A 26,270-nucleotide genomic window follows, 5' to 3' on the forward strand; every position below is an offset into this window, starting at 1 on the left:
AAATGACTTAGCTAGCAATGCGGACTGGCTTGTTTTCTTTTATAATAAAAAATACACGTTTTTCTAGAAATCTTAACTGAAAGGACAAAAAGAACTCTACACTAGCACCCACGACAACTCTCCGCTTCCTCGCGGGGTTCCCAAGAGGCTGCGCCTGCTCTGTCACTTCTTCCGCCCACGTGATCTTTTTAGTCTCCTCCCCGCCTTCAACATGGCGGCGCCCAGAGGCATAAGCCGCATGTGATGAAGTCTGAGCATCAGGGAATCCGGGAGTGCGAGTGTGTGAGCTAGTTTCCCTTCGTACCATCCGTTGCATACCTTCCCCCCTTGACCTAGGTCCTCGCGGGCCCCTGCCTCTCTGCAGCCATGAAGATAAAGCCCGTTTCCCACAAGACCGAGAACACATACCGGGTGAGCAAAGAGTCTTGGGCCCAGAGCAGTGGCGTCGGTCCCTGCTGCCTCAGCCTTGCTACTGGGTCTGAGCGGGATTCTCGGGGCTTCAGTCTTCTGGGCCGAGCCTGAGTCCCATATCTGGCAAAGGAGGGAGCCTTTCCGGGTGTAGTAAACATAGGGTGGGGAAAGACGTCTGGATAGCCGACTTCGCGCGTGGTTTGGGGGGCCTGGCCTGCCTGGGAATTTCCTTAGTCCAGAGTAAAATGCATGGTCTTAGACTAAGTGCTTAGGAGATGTTCTCCACTTCTCTTTTATCCTTAAAGACTAAATTAGGGGCCGAGCCGGCGGGAAGAAATGAGTGAATTCCAGCTAACGGCTGTGACATCACTTTCTATTTGTTCCCTTAGAATTATTTTGTTACTGTACAACCGTTTATCTGTATGTGTTTTAAAACACTATTGCTGCAACGGCTTAACCAGAACCCTGTGCTTGTAGCGGGTTGTGAAACCTAACACATCTGGCGAGACCACATCGCCAACTTTGACCTGGGTGCACCACAATCTAGCATGGAAATTTTATTTGAAATGACATGATTGAACTTTTGCAAATACATTCATGGAAGTATTTAATTATTTTCATAAGGCGGTGCAGGGCATTTAAGACTGTGTCTTTGAGTTTGTTCTTACACTTTTGTGATTCATCAGTGATGTCTGCTTATAGTTACAAAACACAATTATATATTTTATGATTGATTGAAAATACAAGTCTGAAATTGCAAGCAAAGCAAACCATTATTTCTGATGATAGTACAAGAGTACTGTCTTATAGTACAAGCTTTTTGAAACTTTAAACTTTGTTTTCACAAGGAAATTGTCAACATGTGATTATTATACAGTACTCAAAACAGGTATTCAAGATGTGATAAGTATTAAATGATGATTGTATATTAAATATCGCCCAACAGTTTCTTACATTTGCTGAACGACTGGGGAATGTGAATATTGATATTATTCACCGGATTGATAGAACTGCAAGCTATGATGAGGTAAGAGAACATTGTATTAGCTAATCTTCTAGTATTCTAGTAGTTGGTTTCTTAGTCTCTCCTTTTAGTATAAGTGAATTGTTTTTCAGGCCATTCCTTTATTTACATGAAATGCATTAAACCTGTGTGATCTTATACAGTAGCTACACACAGCAAATTAAATGTAAATTAAAGTAAATTAAAGATTCAGGGACTCAGTAGCCATATGTGGCTAGTTGCTACAATATTAAGCAAGTGCAGATATGGAACATTGCCGTCACTGTAGAAAGTTCTATTGGGTGATGCTGTGTTGGACAGTTAACTTGACACTTAGGTGACTTCTGTGATTCCAGCTTCTTCCTTTCCCATGTGCATTCTGAGCTGTGCTGCAGACTCATATTCCTGAAGCTGCCATTTTAAAGAGACTGAGCCCATCACTCTCGTGGGGCTTAGTTTCCTCCTTTATAAAAAGAAGGGGGCTAAACCACATATTTTTTTCCAGTTCTAACCATGCTCTCAGTCACACCTCTACTGAAAAATCTTGTTTTGCTACATGAAGTCATTGTTCCTCCGTTAGCCTTTTAAGGTCCTGTATATCATGCCTTGACCTTAAGGGACTCATCTTCAGTTCTTACAGTTCTTCACTTGGCTGTAGTCACTACTCACTGTCTTTTTGGATGTCTTATCTCCAGTCTGTGAATTTATTTATTTATTTATTTGACAGAGATCACAAGTAAGCAGAGAGGCAGGCAGAGAAAGGGGTTGGGGGAAGCAGGCTCCCTGCTGAGCAGAAAGCCCTATGCGGGGCTCCATCCCGGGACCCTGAGATATGACCTGAGCTGAAGGCAGAGGCTTAACCCACTGAGCCACCGAGGCGCCCCCCAGTGTGTGAATTTAGTGTGTTAACTGATGTGATCTGGGTAAGCACATAAGGCTTTGGCAACTCATACTGAAGGAGCCTAACCTAAATTCCTTGTGGGTATAGGGTGGGGTGTTGAAAAGGTAATGTAGACAAGATGATAGCTGAATTGAGTCTTGTTATTTGTATTTAGCATGGCAAAGACAGGAAATGCTGGTTCAGGCTGAGAGAGAAGCCTGTATAAACAGACTAGAAAATGCATTTCACATTCAAGAAACTGCAGAACATTTCAGTGTGCTTATAATTGTATGTGTAATGTTTGTGTGTGTTGATGATTACTGGGATTGGGGAGGGACACCCTGGTGAGAGATAAAGGTGGAGATATAGTCAAGGAGCATAAAGGACTTCATATGTCAAGCTAAGTTTGCATTTTATCCTGAAGCTGTAGGATGTCATTCTAGGACTGTAAGGATTTTAAGTGAGTGAGTGACATGATCAGGTCTAAGTTTTAGATCTTTCTGCTTTAATGTGGAAGAAAGAGTAGGATTGGAGTCAGGACAACCAGTTGTGAGGATATGGTAGTTACATAAGTAAGAAATTATTGTAGTAGCAGCAGTCAAGAGGGAGAGAAGGGAAGGATTCCAGAGATATTAAAAAAGTAGGATAGGACTTACAACCTGCTGGTTATGAAGGGAGGAAGGGAATTAAGGTTTTTGTTCTAACAACTGAGTAGTCGAAAACATAACTTACCAAGATAGATTTATAGGAAGAGAAGCACAGGGTTGGTTCCATTTGGGGCTTGTTGAACTTGGTATACGTATAGCCATCCAGATGATGGTATCCAAAAGATATTTGAATATATGGATCTGGAAGAGTACAGGTGACTTTGGAGGTGGAATTACAGATTTAGTGTTCAGTATATGGTTTATAGTTTAAGCCACAATAGACATAGATGAGTAAGAGGTAGAATGTCGAATTAATAGAGAAGAGAGACTAGGATAGGATCTTGTACTGGATGGTCCTCAGTGGTCTCAATCACATTTGACTGGGGCTTGTTAGTCTTGGTTGTCCTCATGGTCTCTTATTCTCCAATAAGCTAGACTAGGCTTCTTTTCATGGTGGTAGGTTCTTTTCGAGAGAGGAAAAGCAGAGGCTGCAAAGCCTCTTAACACCTAACTTTGCTGGTTGCATGTTCATTTCCATTGCACGTTATGGTCAAAGGAAGTCAGAAAAGCAAGGCCAGATTCAAGGAGTGAGGAAGCAAACTCCATCCCTTTGTGGTAGGGGCTATGAATCACAATGCAAAGGGAAAGTGACATATTTTGAGATCGTAGAAAATTTGGCATGCTGTTTGTGTATGTACTAATTTGAACTCTCTCTCCATACACGTACACACAGGGTAATAATTTATTGATTTTACTTTTCAAAATAAAATGTAGGGGCGCCTAGGTGGCTCAGTGGTTAAGTCTCTGCCTTCCGCTCAAGTCATGATCTCAGGGTCCTAGGATAGAGCCCTGCATTGGGCTTTCTGCTCAGCAGGGAGTCTGCTTCCCCCTCTCTCTGCCTGCCTCTCTGCCTACTTGTGATCTCTCTGTCAAATAAATAAATAAAATCTTTTAAAAAATAAAGTATAAAGTAATATATACTATGGTAATAAGTTAAATAACATGACAACATAGGTGAACTTAGAAAAACCTGTTATCTTCCCCTCCCATTCCTTATTGTCAAAGAAACTAATATTGACATTTTGGTATATATGTATTCGTCTATACTTTTCTCTCTCATGATATGTGCAAATATGTGTATTTATAGAAGTCTTTTTAAAAAAATTGGTTCCTCCCATTTGCTTTATTATGTTTCTTGTTGTTATCACTGTGAGAGTTTATCATCAACATCCTTCTAATTCAATATAGATAGAACTTTTTAATAGCTGTATAATGTACCTGAGTATTTATGGGCCATAGGTTACGTTAAGCATTTTCCTGTTGTTGCATAGTTAGGGTGTTTGGTGTTTTCCCCCACTACAATAGAGCTGAATAAACATTTTCATACTGGTATGTTTGTAAGTTTTATAAGAAATACTCCAGAATGGGAATTGATGGGTCGGAGGACATACCTGTTTTGTTGGTTTCCTTTTTTTTTTTTTTTTTTTTTTTTTTTTCATTTTAATAATTGCCAGAGTACTACCCCCACAAGGTTATAATTCATATCTCTAAAAGCAGAATGAAAGAACTGTTAAGAGCACCTTTTTTTCCTGGGCCTAAAAGTGTAGAAAACAGAAAAAAAAATTTTTCTCTTTAGTGTGGCTCTTACTTGGGTTTTAGAGAAGTAATTGCTGCAACCAAATCAATAAAATGCTGTTTTTATAAATCATATGCCTATATTGTACAGCTGATTACTATTTAAGTTTGTTAGTTAATGCCCTTCATAAGAAATATTTTTAAACTCTTGACTATTTTCATTGTCTCAAGGTATTACTATTTCATTATTCTTATTTACTTTGATCATAGTTTTTGAGTTGCCAAATTAATGGACGGCTTTAATCTTGACAGGAAGTCGAAACCTACTTTCTTGAGGGTCTGCTGAAATGGAGAGAATTGAACCTTACAGAACACTTCGGTATATTCCATTTTGTTTCTATTTTATTCTCCCATCATTTGCACTTTATGTGTTTAAAACAACTAAATAATGGTATGGTAGAAAAGCAGAACATATTCTCTCTCTCTCTCTTTTTTTTTTTAAACCCAGGCAAATTTTACAAAGAAGTTATTGACAAATGCCAGTCCTTCAATCAGTTGGTCTATCATCAAAATGAGATAGTTCAGAGTTTGAAGACTCACCTGCAAATCAAGAACAGTTTGGCCTATCAGCCCCTTTTGGAGTAAGTAGTATGTTGAGAGAAAGCCCAGTGACACTTACCTGAATTTTAAGGTTGTGTTTTAAAGGGTGCTGGGTGGCTCAGTGGGTTAAACAACTGTCTTCGGCGGAGGTCATGACCCCCGGGGTCCTGAGATTGAGCCTTGTGTCAAGCTCCCTGCTCAGTGGGGAGTCTGCTCTTCCCCCGACCCCTGCACCTGTCCCCCGCTTGTGCTCACTCTCTCCCGGGCTTGCTCTCTCTCTCAAATAAATAATCTTTAAAAGAGGCACCTGGGTGGCTCAGTTGGTTAAGTGTCTGCCTTCAGCTCAGGTCATGATCTCTGGGTTCTGGCATCGAGCCCTGTGTCAGGCTCCCTGCCCTATGGGGAACCTGCTTCTCCCTCTACCTCTGTTCCTCCACCAGCCCTGCTTGTGATCATGATTTCTCTCTGCCCCAAATAAATAAATAAAATATTAAAAAAAAAAGCCAACTAAGAAATGTTTTTTGTTTTTTGTTTTTGTTTTTTTTAAAGATTTTATTTATTTATTTGACAGAGAGAGATCACAAGTAGGCAGAGAGGCAGGCAGAGAGAGAGAGAGAGGAAGAAGCAGGTTCCCTGCCAAGCAGAGAGCCCGATGCGGGGCTCGATCCCAGGACCCCGGGATCATGACCTGAGCCGAAGGCAGAGGCTTAACCCACTGAGCCACCCAGGCACCCCAAGAAATGTTGTTTTATAGCTACATTTGCCTTAATCTGGTGTTTGAATTTAAAAACAAGAATTTGCCTTTTCTGTTAGAACATTAGTGCTTTACCAAAAAGCAGAATCTTAATGGTAGCCTTTTTTTTTTTTTTTTTTTTTTGCTGTTTTATATGTTTAAGAAGACCCCCTTTTTTTTTTCACACTACAGGAATGACTGAGTGTAACTTGTGATGAATTTCACCTTCTTGCTCCAGCCTCATTTCTTTGCTAAACTCTTTTTTTTTTTTTTGAAAGATTTTATTTATTTATTTGACAGAGAGAGACACAGCGAGAGAGGGAGCACAAACAGGGGGAGTGGGAGAGGAAGAAGCAGGCTTCCAGCTGAGGTGGGAACCCGATGCGAGCCTCAATCCCAGGACCCTGAGATCTTGACCTGAGCTGAAGGCAGACTCCCAACAACTGAGCCACCCAAGCACCCCACTTTGCTAAACTCTTAAAATGTGAAAAATGTTTTACATTTCTTAAGACTTAGTTTGGAAGGTTAAATTAATCCTGAGATCATAGGCAATGTGCTATCATTTGTGAAATAGATTTACAGACTTCGTTTTTTGATACACATGTCTTGATCAGTTACTTCTACTTATTTTTAATCCAGCTTGGTTGTACAGTTGGCACGAGATCTGCAGACGGACTTCTATCCACATTTTCAGGATTTTTTCCTGACTATCACCTCAATCTTGGAGACTCAGGACACAGAGTTACTAGAATGGGCTTTCACTTCACTGTCCTATCTTTACAAGTACCTGTGGAGACTAATGGTGAAGGACATGTCCAATATATACAGGTGACCCTTTTCTCTCTGTAATACAGTTTGGTTTAGGGGTTTGTGACTTTTAAATTTTCTTTTATCTTATTTACAATTCAGTGCTGTTTAGTAAATTTATAAAATTGTGCAAATTCACCATAATCAGTTTAAGAACATTTCCATCATCCCAAAAGGTTTCTCATGGTTCATCTCCCACCCTGATTCCCTGCCCCTTCACTTTTCCTTTCCTTCTCCTAATGTCCTCCATGTCAAGTTTTTATTTTTTGGTCAAGTGCAGTCTTTATCAATACTGACAACCAGGATTTCACACTCCCACCCCATATTTAGTTAAATGTGCACAGTATCCTCGTGTTTACCTGCTGATATGGCTGCATAATTCTGACATGCTTTTTTTATTGTTTTGTTTCTTGTTTATTGTTTTGTTCCTTGGGAGTCTGACAGATCAGACTCCACACTGCCTTTCCAACTCAGTCTCTAATTATACGAAATTGGTTCTCCAGCCATAGTGGTCCATAGTCTGTTCTATTAGTCTGCATTGACCTGATCTTCTCTTATCTCCAGCTACTGAAATCCTGCTTCATCATCAAAGTCAAGCTTGGTTTTCATAACCTCCACAGATATTTCTGGGCACCTTACCCTAAAGTGAAAACTTTATACTCTGAACCTTTCTGGCATTCTACACATTTACATCACACAACTTCTGTTATATTTGTTTGTTCACAGTGTAATGATGTGTTTTATAAACCTTGAATTCTTCAAGAACCAGTCTTAAATATCTGAATTTACCCAGCCCCTAACATGTTTATTAAGCCAAAAGAGGTACTCAGGGAACACTGTGAGCAAATGTGAACAGGGAAAGAGGATGAATCCCATAGTCGCTTTCTTGCTTAAGAAAAAAGACTGATTATAGTCAATTTCAGTCAGGTACTTGATGGATTTTTCCCCTTGGTTTACTGGTTATTTCTGCATACTTTAGTTGCCACAGAACATGAAGATTTATGCCCTCCTTCTAAGTATAGGTGTCGGTATGGGATAGAACTGTTGATTTTGTTTTTGTACCACCCCCCTGTACCCTCCCCTTTGTTGAACCACCCTTCCCTTTACCCCACTTTGAACAAAGAATGAGAAGGAAATATTTTTTCAGCCTTTACTAGTTTTCTATGAAGCTTTTGGTAAAATGTATTAGAAACCAAGATTACTTCATTCAAAACCAGCAAGATCTTTGGGCAGTGTGCTGTATGTGAGGGGTTTATGTTCCAAGACCCCAGTAGATACCTGAAAGCATAGATAGTACTAAACCCTCTATGTGTTATGTTTTTTCCTACACACACATACCTATGATAAAGTATCATTCATAAATGCAAGTAAGAGATTAACGGCAATAACTAGAACAGTTATAATGACATACCATAATAAAAGTTGTATGAATGTGGGACGCCTGGGTGGCTCAGTTGGTTAAGCGGCTGCCTTCGGCTCAGGTCATGATCCCAGCGTCCTGGGATCGAGTCCCACATCGGGCTCCTTGCTCAGCGGGGAGCCTGCTTCTCCCTCTGCCTCTGCCTACCGCTCTGTCTGCCTGTGCTCATGCTCTCTCTCTCTCTCTCTAACTAATAAATAAATAAAATCTTAAAAAAAAAAAAAAAAAAAAAAAAGTTGTATGAATGTGGTCTCTCTTCAAAAATACCTTATTGTACCATACTCAGCCTTCTTATGATGTTAGATGACAAAATGCCCGAGATGACATGAGGAGAATGACAACTCAGTTCAGTGAGTGTTTATTGAGCACTACCTGTGTGTTCAGCGCTTGAGATACAATTGCAAATAAAACAGATAAAAATCCCTCTTTGGGCAAACTTTATAGATTAGCAGGAGAACATCCTAGGTGCATGCCTGGCATGTGCAAGAAACAGCAAGGAGTCCTGGGCCGTGGGGGTGTGTATAAGCAGAGGGTAATTAAGTGGTGCCACACTGTATTAGTAGGGTCCCAATCATATAAGGTTCTTGTGGGCACTGTAAGTTCTTGGCTTCCACTGTAAGAACTCTTGAAATGCCTCTTGGATCCATCTTTCAGCATTTCCCTCTACCATAAGCCTCTTTCATGCCCTTGTTCACCCACGCTCGCATGACTTGAGCAGTTTTCTGGTAGGACTGCCAGCATCTTCATTTATTTCATCCTGCATACTGTTACTAAATTAATCTCTCCAAAACACTCATTTCCCAGTCAGCCAATATTTATTAGTACCTTCTGTGGGCCAGATACTGAGAATATGGCAAAAATAGGAGACCATGCTTAAACCATGTGACCAGTTTAAACAAGGAGATTATACAAGTAATTATTTAGTTACAGCTAAGTGTCTTTATGACCTTGAGCAGGTTGCTTGGCCTTTCTGTCTTGGGCTTATTATCTGTGGAATAGGGATAATAGTACCTAGTACCTATACTCCATGGGGTTGTGTTGGTTAAAGGAAGTAACACAGAGTGAGTGCTGACATAGATAAAAGCTAAAGTCTAGATTCCTCTGTTTGGTGTTCAGAGCTACCTGTTTACCTGGGTGCCTTTACCTGCTGCAGTCATCCCCAACCCCACCACCCTTTTCCTTTCAGACAGACTGGCTTCTTTGTCCTTTGACTGTGATCATTTCTGCGCACCCTGCCTTTGTTCTCACTTTTATCTCTGATCATTTGTACGCCAGTACCCACCTGAATTCTTCTCATCATTCAGGAATCACTATAAGTTTTAGCTATTCATGGAGTCTTCTCTGTAAGATCTGTACCACCAGTCCTAGGATTTTTCTTTTCTATTATCTTCATCTTCTGTCTTGGTAAATGAACGAGATTTTAAACCACTTGCTTTATACTGGCAATGTATTCCTCATATACCTAGCTCAGTGTTGGACATAGAGTTGATGTGGAGTGTGTATTTATTAAAATGTTATTAAACATGTCATATTTTCTCATTTGTAGCATGTATAGTACACTCCTGGCTCATAAAAAACTACATATAAGAAATTTTGCTGCTGAAAGTTTCACTTTTTTGATGAGAAAGGTTAGTCTGATATCTTATATGTTTATTGCTCATTAATCCTCAAGAATCTGATGAACAGAAACATATCTTTTATAATGCGGTTACATTATAAAAGATGGACTAATATAGGTAGATAGATAATATAATCTATATATTATATATATTATGAAATATGAATAATGAATTATGAAATATGAAAACAATATATAATATAACATATAAAAGAAGAAATCTTTACTATTTTATTTCATGTTTAGGTTGTCTTTGCTCACTAATGTGAAATAATTTGAGTCACTGTTTTATTGTTATTTAGGCTTATGGTAGCTTTCAGTATAAATATCAGAAGTACCCTCTAATTCAAGTCAGTAAATATATGAATGGTGAGAGTAATAGAAACTTTTATAATTTCACAGAAGAAACTCTTATCATGATGTCGCTTGTGTTTCCATAGTAAATTTTAGAGGATTCTTGTAATGAAACAGAAACACTGGTATTAATTTCTTTTCTATTCATAAGTGTATGATTTACTTCGAAAGATAGAATGTTGCTTTATGTAGTTTTTCTTGGCACAGACCTGTACATTATTCCACTGAATCAGTGCTATGTGTGAAATTAGAAGTGATATGCTATTAGAATAGTTTGAAATCACTGTAAGTGTCTCTTCCTTTTAGAATTTTATCCTAATTACATTTAACTATGAACCTGTGCAACAGTAAATAATATGTCTTCATTTGGATTTCTTGTGTTGTAAATATAATTTTCCATTTCCTTTATGTGTTTTAGGTTTCTGATAAAAATGCACTTTTCAATTTAATGTTTCTTGATCTTGATGAACATCCGGAAAAGGTAGAAGGAGTTGGACAGTTGCTCTTTGAAATGTGCAAAGGAGTTAGAAACATGTTTCATTCCTGTACAGGGAAGGTAAGTGACTGGGAGGATCTTTTGAGTCTGTATGAAAGGAAAATGGACAAGATTTATGTAAATAGTATGGAGGGAGGATAGTCTGGAATAAATAAAAAGCACTAGTGGGAAGCATTAGGGCTTTAATAACAATGCTTACCTAGGCTTTAGGTGATTAGGTATATTTACTTATAAAATTATTGCTGTTTTCTTTATCTTGGATCCTAGAAGATAACATAAATTGATTAATGAGCAAGGAGTGAGCATTTGGATGATAAAATTCTCCCTCCTAGTTTGGAAATTCCTTATGGGACATGTAGTTAACCATCAAAGCTGCCATATCTTTGATCATTCCAGATCAGATTTTAATATAGCTTAATCAGAGTAGGGAATAATCAGAGTGGGAAATAAGAGTATAATACTTAAAAATAAGAGTGTACATGTCCATTTTAATGATTATTGGATTCCTACAGGCAGTGAAGCTAATTTTACAAAAACTAGGACCGGTTACTGAAACAGAAACTCAATTGCCATGGATTTTAGTTGGAGAAACAGTCAAAAACATGGTCAAATCAACTGCGTTCTACATTTACAAGGAACATTTTGGTACATTTTTTGAATGTTTGCAAGTAAGTTCTAATTTTTTTTTTCTTTTCAGCGTAACCGTATTCATTGTTTTTGCACCACACCCAGTGCTCCGTGCAATCCGTGCCCTCTCTAATACCCACCACCTGTTCCCCCAGCCTCCCACCCCCCGCCCCTTCAAAACCCTCAGGTTCTTTTTCAGAGTCCATAGTCTCTCCTGGTTCACCTCCCCTTCCAATTTCCCTCAACTCCCTTCTCCTCTCCATCTCCCCTTGTCCTCCATGTTATTTGTTATGCTCTACAAATAAGTGAAACCATATGATAATTGACTCTCTCTTCTTGACTTATTTCACTCAGCATAATCTCTTCCAGTCCCTTCCATGTTGCTACAAAAGTTGGGTATTCATCCTTTCTGATGGAGGCATAATACTCCATAGTGTATATGGACCACATCTTCCTTATCCATTCGTCCGTTGATGTAGTGAAAAGAAGGGCCATCTGTACCCCAATGTTTATAGCAGCAATGGCCACAGTCGCCAAACTGTGGAAAGAACCAAGATGCCCTTCAACAGACGAATGGATAAGTAAGTTGTAATTTTTAAGGATTTGTATGTAATAAGGAGCCCAAGAGTTGATTGTTCTTGCTCTTAGTTTAGCAGACCACTCCTGGAGATTGTATTTTATAATTGTTGTCTTTATACTTTTACACACATAATTAGGATTTTTGTTCCCCTTTTTTGCCCCCCTCTCTATCCCCTGTACTTTTTTGATATTTTGAGATGCAGTAGAGCACTATGGTTAAGAGCACAGCCTTTGGAGCCAGACTGCTTCTGTTTGAATCTTGGCTTTGTCACTGACTTGGAAAAGTTACTTAAATCTCTCTTCCCCAGTTTTTTCATCTGGTGGGATTATGGGACAGTAATATTCTCTACCTCCTGGTTGCTATGAGGATTGTGAGTAAATACTTATAAAGCACTTTATAACCGTGCACTCAAAAATGTTAGCTATTACTATCCTTAGTGACTTCTGGGAAGTGTGTCTTTCCTTCAAAATTGTGAAAATTTGAACCGCTTCATCCAATACTTTCATTATTGGATTAACAGATAAGTTTGATATTTTATAGTTATTCTTTCTGTTAAATTCCCCATTGGCAGGAATCACTCCTAGAGCTACATACAAAAGTAAACACAACTAACTGTGGGGAAAGTTCTGAACAGATAAGAAGGTTGTTAGAAACATATTTGATACTTGTGAAACATGGGAACGGATCAAAGATAACCAAACCTGTCGATGTTTGTAAGGTGAGTTCCCAGCTTCATTTGCTTAGAGTCTGTTCATTAAAAGCTTTTGCTAAGTGTGCACTGTTTTTTCTTTTATTTTATAGGTATTATCTCAAACATTACAAATAGCCAATCTTTCTACAACTTGCCGGGAGACCCTCTTGGCTGTAATTTCTGCTTTGATCCTGGGTGAAAATGTTTCCTTGCCGGAGACCCTTATCAAAGAAACCATACAAAAAGTAATTTACTTCAACAGATATTAATTGAGTAGTTAATAAGATATTTAGCATTGAGTAAGCCTCCCGGGGAATACAAAAGAAATGTGGCAAAGGCTCTGCCTTCAGGGAATTTATAATCTCGTCAAGGAGATGTGAATTGCACACAATAATGGAAAGTGGCAAAACCAAAGGTGATAAAGTAAATGGCAAATATTCAACAAACATGTATAGCTTACCATGTGCTGGGTATGGACTAGGTATTCCAGGGTGGGCATTGTGGTACCTGTGGTTTTTGATTGTTAGGGAGGTGGGGCCCTGGAAGTGAGTTATTATAATATGTTGAATTAATCTGTTGTTGTCATATTGAAACACAATGATTAATTCTGCCCAAGGTTGAGGGACAAAGAATGCTTTCCAAAGGACTTATATTTGGGATAGTCCTTGAAGGTTAAATAGCATCTGCCAGTCAGTGAAGGGGTTAAAAATGGCTGGAGAGGGAATAGCACAAGATGCATCAAAAAGTCCAGAAATGGGAAAAAAAAAAATCCAGAAATGTTTGCCTACTGAGTATATGGACACATGAGGAGGTATGGTGTATACCAGCGAGACTCTGCTTGGCTTTGCAAAGTTAGGTTGGCTTGTATCCTGTTAAGTAGTGAAAAGCCCTGGAGAAATGTTAAGCAGGGTAATGATTTGATAAGATTTGCATTTTAATGAGTTTAGAAGATGGTTTATAGGGAGGTGGGATTGAAAGTAGACCAGTTAGGTTCCTCCTAGACTCATGCAGTGCAGCAGTATATTGCATGGAAAAAGGGTATAAAATAGTACTGCTTGCCCTTTCGTAATTCTCTGTCTCTGGGAAAGAACTGAGGAGCTCTTAGGCAGAACCCAGCATAATCACTAGAAATCCAGTGCCCCTAACATTTGTAAGTAAGTTCTTGCAGCCAAAGGGCAAGCATTTGTACAGAAAACTGGTTGAAGTGTGCCTGCCGCTTCCTTACTCCATCTGCTTTCCCAAGGAGAAGGGTTCAGTGCCAGTGTCACACCTGGATGTGTCCTTCCGCACAGTAGCAAATTCAGCGGTCAAGTTCTTTTTGCCTCTATTAACTTGTGCCAAGTGTCCCACCACTTCCTGCTTGCAAATGAGAGGAACTTGAAAGTTTAAGATGATTTTATTTTCAGGAATGGGGAAAGTACTCTCTGTGTACTTAATGTTCTTTACCTGTGGTCCACAGGTTTTTGAGAGCAGATTTGAAAGACGTTTAATTTTGGATTTTTCTGAAGTTATGTTTGTTATGAAGCAGTTTGAGCAGGTGAGCAACTGAAGTTTTGGATTTGTTTTGTTAATCAATCTGTCATGATTACTTAAAAGTCCTGTGATTCTTGTTTGAGAGGAATAGAATAAATATTTGATATTTTAGTCCATATATTTTAAAGCAATTATATTTCAGTTTTAGTTCATGAGTAAAACTTTATTCCATATGCTAGGGCATTTAAAATGACATTAGATAATCGACTTGTTTTTAAATAATCCTTGAGGAAGTTGTAGAACCATGTGGTAAAGTTGAAAAAAGACTATAAGGAAGTTTTATGTGAGTTTGAAACATAGAAAATAGTTTCTGAAACATTTGGATTGCAGGATAGTTGCTAATGCACTTCACTGTTAGTGTGTAAATACCTGATGTAGTGAGGTAGACATCTTTCCTCTTAAATCCTGAGTTTATTTTATCCCTGTTCCCTCCGTTCTATCAAACATTTGCCACTCCTTGTAACTGATCTTCCACAGCATACCTCATGGAAGCCTGTCTCTGTATCTGTTCTCTGATTTCCCCTTTAGGCATTAATATATTCTCATTTGCTTCAAGAAAAACCTTCTTCATTCGTGTCCTTCCTTCCTGTCCAATGAGAGCCCTTTACCTTGCTCTGGTTTTCTTAGCAGCTACATCTTTTCCTTCTCCCTTTTCCCCTTTGGTCTTTTTATGAACATCTTATTTTTTCAGAAAAAATATGTAGTTTGTATGTAGTTTTAAAAGTCAAGCAGGGCTAAAAGTTAGTCACTTGATTTCCACTCACATGTTCCTCGCCAAGAACAACCACATCTCTTGTTTATTTTTCTCTTACTTTATATTTTCTAATCATTCAGATACACTGCTTTTCCTTGATTCATTAGTTCTACTACTCTTCCGTAGACTTCCTCCTATGGTGGATATGTTCTGGTTCTTTTATACCTCTAATCTTCTCAACAAAGTTACATCACAAATTTTGGTTGGATTCCTATTCACCGTATAATTAATCCTTCTAAGCAAGTATTTTATATTTACATTTCTTTTTTTATATACCTTTTCATTTATCCTGAAGTTATAGATTGCCTCATTCTTTAAAAACTGGAAATGATTTTTCTTGACTAGCTGGTTAGTGATTCTATCTGCCAACAGCATTCTAAAATGCTTTCACCTGTCAGAAAATTTAGCAGCTCATTTTTTTTTTCTTTCCTTTCCTAGACACATTCCTCCTCAAGCAGTGCGAGTCTGATATGGCTTGCTTTCTTAGCCCACAGCACAGATGGCATAATAGGACTTCCTTTGCTTTTTTTCCTATTTCCTCGGTCCCACAACTTTCCCTTGTTTTAGTTTTCTCTCACATTTTGATGGTACATATTTTCCAGAGGTTCTAGAGAAAGGACAAATGGAAGTAAAATTTTGAGATTTAGTACCTTAGAAAATGTCTTTATTCGTATTGTTAGCAAGATAGGTATAGAATTATAGATTTTGTCATTTCCCTCAGGTTTTTAGGTATTGCTCCATAGTCTTCTAGTTTTCATAGTTTCTGTGGAGAAGAGGTCTGATGCCTTTGTGATTCCTGATCCTGTATTTATGATTGATTTTCCCCTCTGTGGGAGTCTTAGAATTGTCTCTTCCTTAAGTGTTATGAAATATGTATGTGTTAATAAATGTGATTTCCTTTCTTATTTTTAGCTTTTTCTACCCAGCTTTCTCTTGTATATTGAAAATTGCTTCATGATTGATGAGGCTACTGTCAAAGATGAAGCTCTAGCCATTCTGGCCAAGCTCATTCTCAACAAAGCAGCACCTCCCACTGCTGGCTCTATGGCAATTGAGAAGTATCCCCTCGTCTTTTCACAACAGACGGTGGAGTAAGTTCTAAGATTTTATTCCCTGTAATGTTGGTAGGATTACCCATTTTATAATACATAAGAATGCTGTAAAAAATGAAGATCTCTGTATATTAGCTGGGAAGATGTCCATGATATATTGTTCTGTGAAAAAAGGAAGTTGTAGAATAGTTGTTTAGCATGATACCATTTTGCAAAGTTAAAACAAAAAGTGTAAATAAGCAAAGGAAAAGACATGGAAGGCTACATAAACAGGTTAACCTGGTTAATGTCAGGATGTCAGGAGGGTGTTATATGAAAGAAAGAGGTGACTATTGATTTTTTTTTAATCTTTTATTTTTAAAATAATTGTACATTCATTTGTATTTGAAAGAAATCATACAGAGAGGTTCTAGGTACGCTTCAGCCAGCTTCCCCTGGTGGTAACATTTTGCACAAGTTAACTGCGTATATCACAATGATAAAATTGACATTTTTCAGATTTCATGAGTTTTACATGCACTCGTCTCTAACTGTGTGTGTATCTGGCTCTATGGTACTCTGCAGTTTATCACATGCGTAAATTCATAAGCACCAGCAAAGTCAAGATAACAGAGCTGTTCCATAACCACAAGGCTCTCTTATGCTACCGTTTAATAGCCACACTCACTCTGACACTCTGCCCTCCATTCTTTTTTTTTTTTTTTAAGATTTTTTTTATTTGTGTGTGTATGAGAGAGAGAGAGAGCATGAGAAGAGGGATTCACAGAGGGAGAAGCAGACTCCCTGCTGAGCAGGGAGCCCAACGCAGGACTCGATCCCAGGACTCCAGGATCACGACCTGCGCCACCCAGGTGCCCCATCTGCCCTCCATTCTTAACCACCGGCAATTATTAATCCGTTCTCTGTTTTTATGATTTATCATTTTAAGAATATTATATAGATGGAATTAAAGAGTACACCTTTTGAGATCAGCTTTCAGTCATGCAATTCCCTTGAGACCCATCCAAGTGGTATGCGTCAAGAGACCATCCCTTTGTTGAACATCTTTTCGTGTGCTAGTTGTGGAGTAGCAGCCCATGGCATGGATATAGTGTAGCCCATGTAATGATTCACTTGTTGAAAGACATTTAGGTCACTTCTAGTTTTTGGCTAGTATGAAGAATAAAGCTGTTAACGACCATTCATGTATGTAACTTTTTGTTGCTCTGAGATAAATACCCAAAAGTGGAATTATTGAATTATAAGTATATCCCTCATTTCATGAGAAACTGCCAGGAGTTTTCTAGAGTAGTTGGGCGATTTAATAGTCCCACCAGCAGGAGCGCCTGGGTGGCTCAGTTGGTTAAGCAACTGCCTTCGGCTCAGGTCATGATCCTGGAGTCCTGGGATCGAGTCCCAGTGGGCTCCCTGCTCGTCAGGGAGTCTGCTTCTCCCGCTGACCTCTCTCCTCTCATGCTTTCTCTCTCTCTCAAATTAATAAATAAAATCTTAAAAAAAAGAAAAATAGTCCCACCAGCAGTCTGAATGGTCAAGTTTCTCTGCATCGTCTCCAGCATTTGGTATCATCACTGATTTTTATTTTTTGTCAATCTAGTAGGATGTAGTAAGAACTCGTTGTGGTTTTAAATTGCATCTCCTTAGTGGCTAATGATGTTGACCATCTTTTTCTGTTTTTATTTGCTATGTGCATATCCTCTTTAGTGAAATATCTATTTATTTCCTTGGCCCATTTTGTAACTGGATTGTTTGTTCCTTTACTATTGAGTTTTGAGAACACATTATATATTCTAGACAAAGGGTTTTTTGGTTAGATAAATGGTCTGCAAAGATATTCTTTTAGTTGATAGTTTGACTTTGTTCACTTAAAATTTTTGAACAGAGCACCGTTTTAGATTTTGATGGGGTTCCATTGACCAACTTTTCTTTTATGGATAATGCTTTTGATGTCAAGTCTAAGAACTCTTTGCCTAGCTGTAGTTCCTAGATATTTTCTCCTACTTTTCTAAAAGTTTCATAGTTTTATGTTTTACATTTAAATCCATGGTGCATTCTGAGCTAATTTTTATATAAGGTGTGAGGTTTAGGTCAAGTTTCTTTTTTTGCCTGTGGATACCCACTGTTCTGGCAACATTTGTTGAAAGGCTCTTCTTCCTCATTGAATTGCTTCTGTACCTTTGTCAGATCAGTTGGGCATATATGTGTGGTTCTATTTCTGGTTCTCTATTCTCTTTCACTGATCCATGTATCTCTCCTCCTCTGATACCACACTGTCTTATCACAATAGCTCCAAAATAAATCTTGAAATCTAGAAAAAAAAATTCCTCTCATTCTTCTGTTTCTTTTTGGATTGTTTCAGCTATTCCTGGTCCTTTGCTGTTCTATATAAATTTTAGAAGAATCTTGTCTATGTCTACAAAAAAACTCACTGGGAATCTGTTTGGAGTTGCCTTAAATCTAGAGATCAGTTTGGAGAGAACAGACATTTCCCTAAGGATACACAAAAGTTTTAACTTTATGTCAGGAAGATGGGAAGGGGAAAAAAGAAGTGACTGTTAACTTTTAGATTATATACCTTTGCATTGTTTGAGTTGTTAAGAGAGCCATGGATTATTTTCTTAATTTCATTAAAAATATCACATACTCTGAGCCACCCAGGTGTTAAGTGTCTACCTCCAGCTCAGGTCATGATCTTAAAGTCCTGGAATTGAGCCCAGCGTTGGGCTCCCTGCTCAGCCGAGAGCCTGCTTCTCCCTCTACCTCTGCCTGCTGCTCTGCCTACTTGTGCTCTCTTATCTCTCTGTCAAATAAATAAATGAAATTAAAAAAAAAAAATAAAAATAATACATACCATTCAGATATTCAAAACAGGGTTTGTATAAATAAGTGAGAGGATTCTGCTTATCATTTTTCCAGTAGCTGTGCATGTGATTTTAGAAATTATACGTTAGGAAACCAGTTACTTGTCATTCCTATGTGTTTATACTTAAGTTTTGTATTTCTCTGGGATTTGTTAGACTTGCTGCATTTGTGGTTTGCTTTGGGGCAGTAGGAATAGATGGACATTCCTTGAGTTTTTGCTGAGTACTCAGTTTTGAAACATCACAGCATCCCTTGAGATGCGTGTCATTGTCCCCATAGTCACACAGCAGTTAGTTTTTGATTCTGGATCAGCATGAAATTCTGGAGGAACTCATCTTCTTCACATGTTGCTCTTCTGCAGACCTTAAAAGTAGCTTTTCTATCAAAACTTGCTAATAGAATCTGTTGGTTTTCCAGTTTACTGAGCTGTGATTCCTGAGGCAGGAATAATTACTAACTCCTATAGAATTATTCCCTTGGAACTTTCCTCTTGATTGCAACACCAAACCAACTCCCGACAGGCATATTCCTTGCCTGTAACCAAATTTTATTCCCAAATGGAAATGAAGCTGCTTTGTTGGCTTGTGTGAGGAGATCTCAGTCATCTCAAATCCTCCTTGAAATGTGCCCTGATAAGAATAAACAAGTAAATGGAGGTATATTAGCTTAAGGCAGGTGCCACAGTTTCTCTGCTTTTTCTCTGAGAATACATACCTCTGCACCTCCCACAGAGATAGGATATATGTGAATCATCACCTTTGTCTGAACATTCTTAGTAATATTCCATCCATCTATCTCACAGATTGTTGTGAGACTAGAAAGAAATAATAGATGTAAAAAATTCTTTAGAAGATGGATTTATTCTATCAGTAGACACATGCTAATTGTATCAGGCACTATTCTAGGCTTTGGGATATAATAATGAATGAGAAGAAGGTTCCTTCTTTTTGGGGAGATGACATTCTTGGACTGAAGGAATGTGAGACAGATAACAAATAAACAAGATAATTTTAATGATAAAAAGAAAAATAAAACTAGGGTGTTGAAAGGGAGAATGAATGGTGAGGCAGCATGACTCCTCTCCAGGGAAGGGACCTTTGGACTGATTATAATGATGGGAAGGATCCAGCCCAGCAAAGGTCTAGGTGAAAGGCTTTCCAGGCAGAGGGAAGACTTAAGTGTAAAGGCTTTGGGATAGGAATAAGCCCAGTATGTTTGAGTAACAAAAGAAGGTCTGTGTGTGTACGGAGCATCAAGTAAGGAGGAGGGTAGAATGAGAGGACATGAGAGGCAGGCCAGGATCAGATCACATGGGGCCTTGTAAGGTAAGATAGGGAGTGTGGATTTTATTAGAGGAGCTCATCAGCAGATGTGATGAAGCAGCCAAGCTATGACTCACCTTTTTTTTTTTTTTTAAAGCATCTCAATGTTTTCTTGTAAGATTTTTACAGATCGTTGAGTCTTTACTACTAGAGAGACTATATATCAAGGACTTTTAAAAATTGTCAGTGAAATTGACTAAACTGTCTCTTATAATTTCCAAACATTGAATATCTTGATAAGTATGAAACAAAAAAGAATAGAACTTTTTAGTTGATTTTCATAATAGGGACACGGGAATAAAAACCTGATCTTCCACTTCTGTTATGTAACAAGCCAACCAACTGGACATGGAAGATAAATTATTAAAACAAATAATTTTACTTACTGTTTCTGTGACTTTTCTTTCAATAAAATTTCTGTCTTTCAAATTGAACTGAGGTGTAGTTCATTGGCAAAAGGGAAAAGAGGCAAACAATAAAAGTGCCAAAGTGACAGATACCTAAAGCCAAATGTCATGTCAGAAAATGTCCTCAAATAAACTTTATGAGATTAAAGAAGCAGAGATGGTTTTAAATTGTAATCACTTTAGTGGCATTTGTCAAATTTACCACTATGTGCAACATCGTTCTACCTTTGTGAAGTAGTAGAATTTCTGTCAAAAAGGAAAGGGGGAGGGCGCCTGGGTGGCTCATGGGTTTAAGCCTCTGCCTTCAGCTCAGGTCATGATCTCAGGGTCCTGGGATCGAGCCCCGCATCGGGCTCTCTGCTCAGCAGGGAGCCTGCTTCCCCCTCTTTCTCTGCCTGCCTCTCTGCCTACTTGTGATGTCTGTCTCTCTCTCTCTCTGTCAAATAAATAAATAAAATCTTTTTAAAAAGGGGGGGTGGGGGAGAATAGAGGAAGTCCATTCATTACAGTAAGTTACCTCTGCAGTTTTTAAAAACATGTCCATCAGCACATCGGACAGAAAAGAATCTGAGAATCAGAAAATTCAGAAATAAAACAAAAAACTAGGAAAGACTTGCTTTAAGTTATGAAGCAAATTAAAATAGCAAATAGAAAAGAGTAGAACCAAAGGCACCTAAAAATCTTCTTACCGAAAATCAGTAAATGACTCGCATTTGTTTGGTTATTTATATTCAACCACTACCACCAGTTCCCTCCTCCCCACAAATCTTCCACGTGTGGAAAGGAATCAGTTTTATTTTAAATTTCAGGGGGCAAGAGCAATTATGTTCTCTTCTGTTTTAAACATTTGTTTTTTTTTTCACAGACCTGTACCCCTGGGGCTAATAACACATTATATGTTTATAAAAAAATTTTAAAAATACATAAACATTTGTTTTTCTTCTCCTCCTTCAGATCCTATTTAAGGCATAAGAAGACCAGATCCAAGGGAGGAAAAGAACAGATCCCAGTATTGGACCACCTCTTATCTATAATTCAGTTACCCCCAAATAAAGATGCTACTTACCTTTCACATTCTTGGGCAGCCCTTGTTGTGTTACCTCATATTAGGTGAGAAAATAAACTATGGTTAATTGTGAAAGTTACTTAGCATGCTGATTTAAACATTCATTAGCCCTTCCTTGCTATTCCCTGAAAAAGCATTGAATGCCAGTTTGAACTTTTGCCTTTGTCTCCCGACTTCTTGGACAGACCTCTTGAGAAAGAGAAGGTGATACCACTGGTCACATGCTTCATAGAGTCACTCTTCATGAATGTTGACAAGGAAGGCTTTGGAAAAGGTCAGTTACAATCGCCTTTTGTTTTATTCTCTTTCTTTTCTGGCACAGCCAAGGTGACTAAACACATGGAATACTAGACAATAGTGCTAACATTGTGCTCTGATGCATCCCCGTCTATGGTAAATACAGGAAAAAGAGGATAAGGTGGCAGTTGCACTTGTGCCTCATAATGTGGTGAGCACAAGCTGAATCTGAGGACTAAGTGTCAGAGGTTGCCATGGTATCTAAGACCCCTCGTTTCTAAGCCCTAGCTTGTGTCTTGTTCTCTGTCTCCCGTTCACACTCTGTATACACCTTATACCCGAGGCACTTCCATGTGCTTTACCCTGCCCTACTCAGAACACCCTTTCCTGCTGTATACTTGAATATCTCCTCTCACTAACCTGAGAACAGCAATTTGAAAATAGGTATTTTGTTTCATTCTAATACAGTATTTCTTTTCTAACATTATGTATAGTAGTTGTTCATTCATTTAGAAATTACTGTGCTAGGTTCTCTGTTAGATATGAAGCAGACACATTAGAAAATAAAGTAGACTCACTGCATTTCAAGTGCTCAGTAGTCACATGTTGCTGGTGACTACGGTATTGGACTGCAGCTGCGTATTGGCACAAGTACAGAACATTTTTATCATTACAGAAAGTTGTAAAGGACAGTACTTTTCTAGTATCCAGAGCAGGGGTTGGCAAAATTTTTATGTGAAGGACCAGATAGTAAATATTTTAGGTTTTCATAGTCATGGCATATTCTTTACTGTTGGCTTATTGTTTCAAACAACGCTTTAAAAATTTAAAAAGCATTCTTAACTTGTAGGTTGTAAAACAAACGGGCTACATACAAATCTGGCTTGTGAACCAATGTTTGCCAGCCTCTGGTCTAAGATTAAATGTATGTCTAATTAAAAAAAAAAGGGGGGGGGGCACCTGGGTGGCTCAGTGGGTTAAAGCCTCTGCTTTCGGCTCAGGTCATGATCCCAGGGTCCTGGGATGGAGCCCGCATCGGGCTCTCTGCTCAGCAGGGAACCTGCTTCCTCCTCCCTCTCTGCCTACCTCTCTGCCTACTTGTGATCTCTGTCTGTCAAATAAATAAATAAAATATTAAAAAAAAAAATAGTGAGGCACCTGGGTGGCTCAGTGGGTTAAGCCTGTGCCTTCGGCTCAGGTCATGATCTCAGGGTCCTGGGATCAAGCCCCACATCATGCTCTCTACTCATCAGGGAGCCTGGTTCTCCCCCTCTCTCTGCCTGCCTCTCTGCTTACTTGTGATTTCTCTCTCTGTCAAATAATTAAATAAAATCTTTAAAAATAAATAAATAAATAAATAAATAAATATAAAAAATAAATAGTTTATTAGCTTTTGAAAAGTACAGGTGCATTTCCTTTAAAATTCTAATTTGGATAATACCAGTGAGTGGGACCATCAGACTTTCTCTTTATCCTCATTAATGAAACATATATTTTACTCTCTATTTTTTAATATATTTTTCCCTTAAGAAAGCTAAAATACAAGACTTGAGAACCTTCTCTTTTCAGTTCCTTCCTGTTATATTCTGACATTTGACAGATGATAAGGAGGCACAAATTCATTTTAATTTAAGAACTTCTACAAATAGCAAGTATTAGACAAATGAGATGTCTGGTAGTTTTTGTGTCAAAGGAATAAGTTATATAGTTTCTTCTTTTTTCTGCCCTTAGGAAACTTATTTGTTCTTTGTCAAGCTGTAAATACTCTGCTAAGTTTGGAAGAATCATCTGAACTTCTTCATTTGGTTCCTGTGGAACGTGTGAAGAATTTAGTATTGTAAGTAAAAATACCTCCCATTTAATCACAAATAAAATATAAAAGCGTCTGTTTTTGTGAAATCTTGGGCATAATGAAAGTCCTTGTTTTGATCTACTTTATACCTAAGTTGTATTCATATTAGAAATTTATTATTGATTTGAATCCTTAACGTAAGTTTATTTTTTACAGAGTCTTTAAATGCATATTTATCTTTGTGGAGAGGTATTTTACCATGTGTGTAAACTACTGTAGTAGATTCTGTCCAACCCTAACATTGCACTATGTTGACCTTCTAGAACTTCCTGAGTCGTTCCAACATAATATTTCTACTACACTCCTTCTGTCTTAGCTTGACATATTCACCATTTCAGAACACTTTCCTGTGGTACTTTTACTACCTACCGACACAACCCAGCTTTTTGTTTTTGTTTTTGTAAGCTGATGTCAGCCGGCTCCCGACTTTAGTGTAGCACTGGGCTGTTACCAGGAAGCAGTTTTCTACTCAGCTCAGCACCCTTTCTAAAGGTCATACCTTTTCAAAACCTGGTAAAGCAGTTAACTTCTTTTTCTAGAATCTAATCCATTTTTTAATTTTATTTTAGATTTTATTTATACATTTGAGATAGATACAGAAAGAGAGCATGAGCAGGGCGAGAGGCAGAGGGAGAGGGAGAAGTAGACTCCCTGCTAAGCCGGGAACCCAACGTGGGATGCAATCCCAGGAACCAGAGATCATGACCCGAGTCGAAGGCAGACGCTTAACCATCTGAGCCACCCAGTTGCCCCTAGAGTCTAATCCATTTTAGCTCCATGCTTTTTAAAACAGATTTATTCATTTCCTTCATTCAGTAAATATTCATTTGCTTTTTTCACATACCAAGCCCTTTTCTAGGCACTGGGAGACACAGTCAGTGGCTGAAATACACAAAATACCCTGTCTTCGTGGAGCTACCATTCTAGCAAGAAGAAACGCTAAACAAAATAAGTAAAATATATAGCACTTTAGACAGTGGTAAGAACATTAAAGCAGAGTCAGGATAGGAGAGTCTGGAGGTTGGGGACAACAACAGTTTCAAATAGGGAAGGACTCATCAAGAAGGAGACATTTGAGCAGAAGTAGCAAGGGAGTAAAGCATGAGGGGATCTGGGATTTGGGGCTCTCTGTGTTCCTGAACCGGGGAGACAAGAGTGTCACTGCTGTTGGGGGTGCCCCACAAGGAGCCGTCGTGGAACTTTTCTCTTGATCTCAGTGCCAAGCCCACTTCCAATAGGCATATTCCTTGCATGTAGCCAAATCTGTAGGTTCTAAGCAATGGGAATGGAGCTGCTTTGTTGGCTTGCGTAAGACCATCTCAGCCATCTCAAATCCTCCTTGAAATATGTCCTGACAAGAATAAATAAATACATGGAGGTATATTAGCTTAAGGCAGGTGCCACAGTTTCTGTGCTCTTTCTCTGAGAAAACATCCCTCTGCAACTCCTACAGAGATAGGATACATGTGAATGCTTGCACCTGTCGTCCTCGACCACATTACTCACTGTTGCAAGACCTCAGATTCTTTATCTCTAAAATGACGCTAAATGTCCTCATTAAACTTTTACCTGGTCCCTTTTACAGTTTCTTCACCAGTCGTAATTTTCTGTAGTTTCTATTATAGTCCAAATATTCGACTATATGGTACAGGTTGGGTCTAATAAATATCTTGTTGCAGAACATTTCCTTTGGAGCCATCTGTGTTGCTGTTAGCTGATCTCTATTATCAGAGATTATCCTTATGTGGCTGCAAAGGGCCACTTTCTGAGGAAGCTTTAATGGAATTATTTCCCAAGTTACAAGCAAACATTTCAAGTGGTATATCCAAGGTAATGGTGTTTTGTGATGTGTCCTCAGTCTCTCATCTTTTGATTCTGTATGTGTTGCCAGTGGTTGTCAGAGTTCCTTTATCAGAAAATGCTGCTGTGGGATGATTTCTGTTTAATGCAGTGATTCCTAAACACTGACCTACAAATTGATTGCAGTAGGTTTAATTGGGGAGCTTAATGGAAATACAAATTCTGGGTCCTCGCAGGCTAAAATTTTGACTCAGTAGGGCTGAAACTGAAAAATCTGCATCATTTTTTAAAGCCCCCAGGTGATTCTGCTGTTTGGTCAGGTGTACAGAAATACCTAAATATGTCAACATACAAATAAAAATCACTAGTTACATCAAAATTGTAAACTTAATCATTCTTTGCACTTATTGATAGAGATGCTTATAGTGTCATAGTTGAAAGAAAAACATTGTTTCATGAGCAACTTTATCTTCTAGTCTCTTCTGGTCATTAAATTGTTCCATATACTATTTGAATAAAGTGTTGGTTGGTTTCTAATATGAAGTAAGGGATAGAGTAACATGTATCTCTTGACAGTGGAATATTTCCCTTATTCTATAACACTTAGATCTCACTGGCTGTAAATCAGTTTCTTATGTGTAAACTTTGGAATTTGAAACATGCCTTTTATTTTCTCTAGATTCGGCTTTTGACAATAAGGATCCTAAACCATTTTGAGGTTCGACTTCCAGAACTGATGGAGGTATTTTAACTGTTAATTTGGATAGCTTTTTAAAAACGCAATTCTTTTTTATTTCCAAAATGACACTTTTGCAGAAAACTCAAACACTATTGTATAAATATCTGTCTTAAAAACTGAAAATTTTATTGTAATTCTTACTCCTGCCCACACTGAAAATTCACAGATAATTGGTGAATATTCTTTCAGATTTTTGTATCCACATGT

General features: G+C 38.3%; 1 protein-coding gene across 1 annotated transcript in view; it reads left to right on the top strand.

The window, feature by feature from the left end:
• Positions 1 to 203: 203 nt before the first annotated feature.
• UTP20 (UTP20 small subunit processome component) overlaps positions 204 to 26,270 on the top strand; it is a 98,412-nt gene continuing 72,345 nt past the window's right edge. The window contains exons 1-17 of the mRNA XM_032844307.1: positions 204 to 411; positions 1,358 to 1,438; positions 4,829 to 4,895; positions 5,025 to 5,157; positions 6,489 to 6,677; positions 9,623 to 9,704; positions 10,467 to 10,604; positions 11,057 to 11,212; positions 12,323 to 12,469; positions 12,553 to 12,687; positions 13,902 to 13,979; positions 15,642 to 15,820; positions 21,324 to 21,479; positions 21,621 to 21,709; positions 23,404 to 23,509; positions 25,204 to 25,354; positions 26,004 to 26,066. Of these exons, the coding sequence (XP_032700198.1) occupies positions 367 to 411; positions 1,358 to 1,438; positions 4,829 to 4,895; positions 5,025 to 5,157; positions 6,489 to 6,677; positions 9,623 to 9,704; positions 10,467 to 10,604; positions 11,057 to 11,212; positions 12,323 to 12,469; positions 12,553 to 12,687; positions 13,902 to 13,979; positions 15,642 to 15,820; positions 21,324 to 21,479; positions 21,621 to 21,709; positions 23,404 to 23,509; positions 25,204 to 25,354; positions 26,004 to 26,066 (1,995 nt within the window). The 5' untranslated portion in view covers positions 204 to 366. The remainder of the gene's footprint in view (positions 412 to 1,357; positions 1,439 to 4,828; positions 4,896 to 5,024; positions 5,158 to 6,488; positions 6,678 to 9,622; positions 9,705 to 10,466; positions 10,605 to 11,056; positions 11,213 to 12,322; positions 12,470 to 12,552; positions 12,688 to 13,901; positions 13,980 to 15,641; positions 15,821 to 21,323; positions 21,480 to 21,620; positions 21,710 to 23,403; positions 23,510 to 25,203; positions 25,355 to 26,003; positions 26,067 to 26,270) is intronic.

Source organism: Lontra canadensis, unplaced genomic scaffold (genome assembly GCF_010015895.1).
Source record: "Lontra canadensis isolate GAN:19392208 unplaced genomic scaffold, GSC_riverotter_1.0 scaffold150, whole genome shotgun sequence".
In the NCBI taxonomy this organism is placed as follows: Eukaryota; Metazoa; Chordata; class Mammalia; order Carnivora; family Mustelidae; genus Lontra; species Lontra canadensis.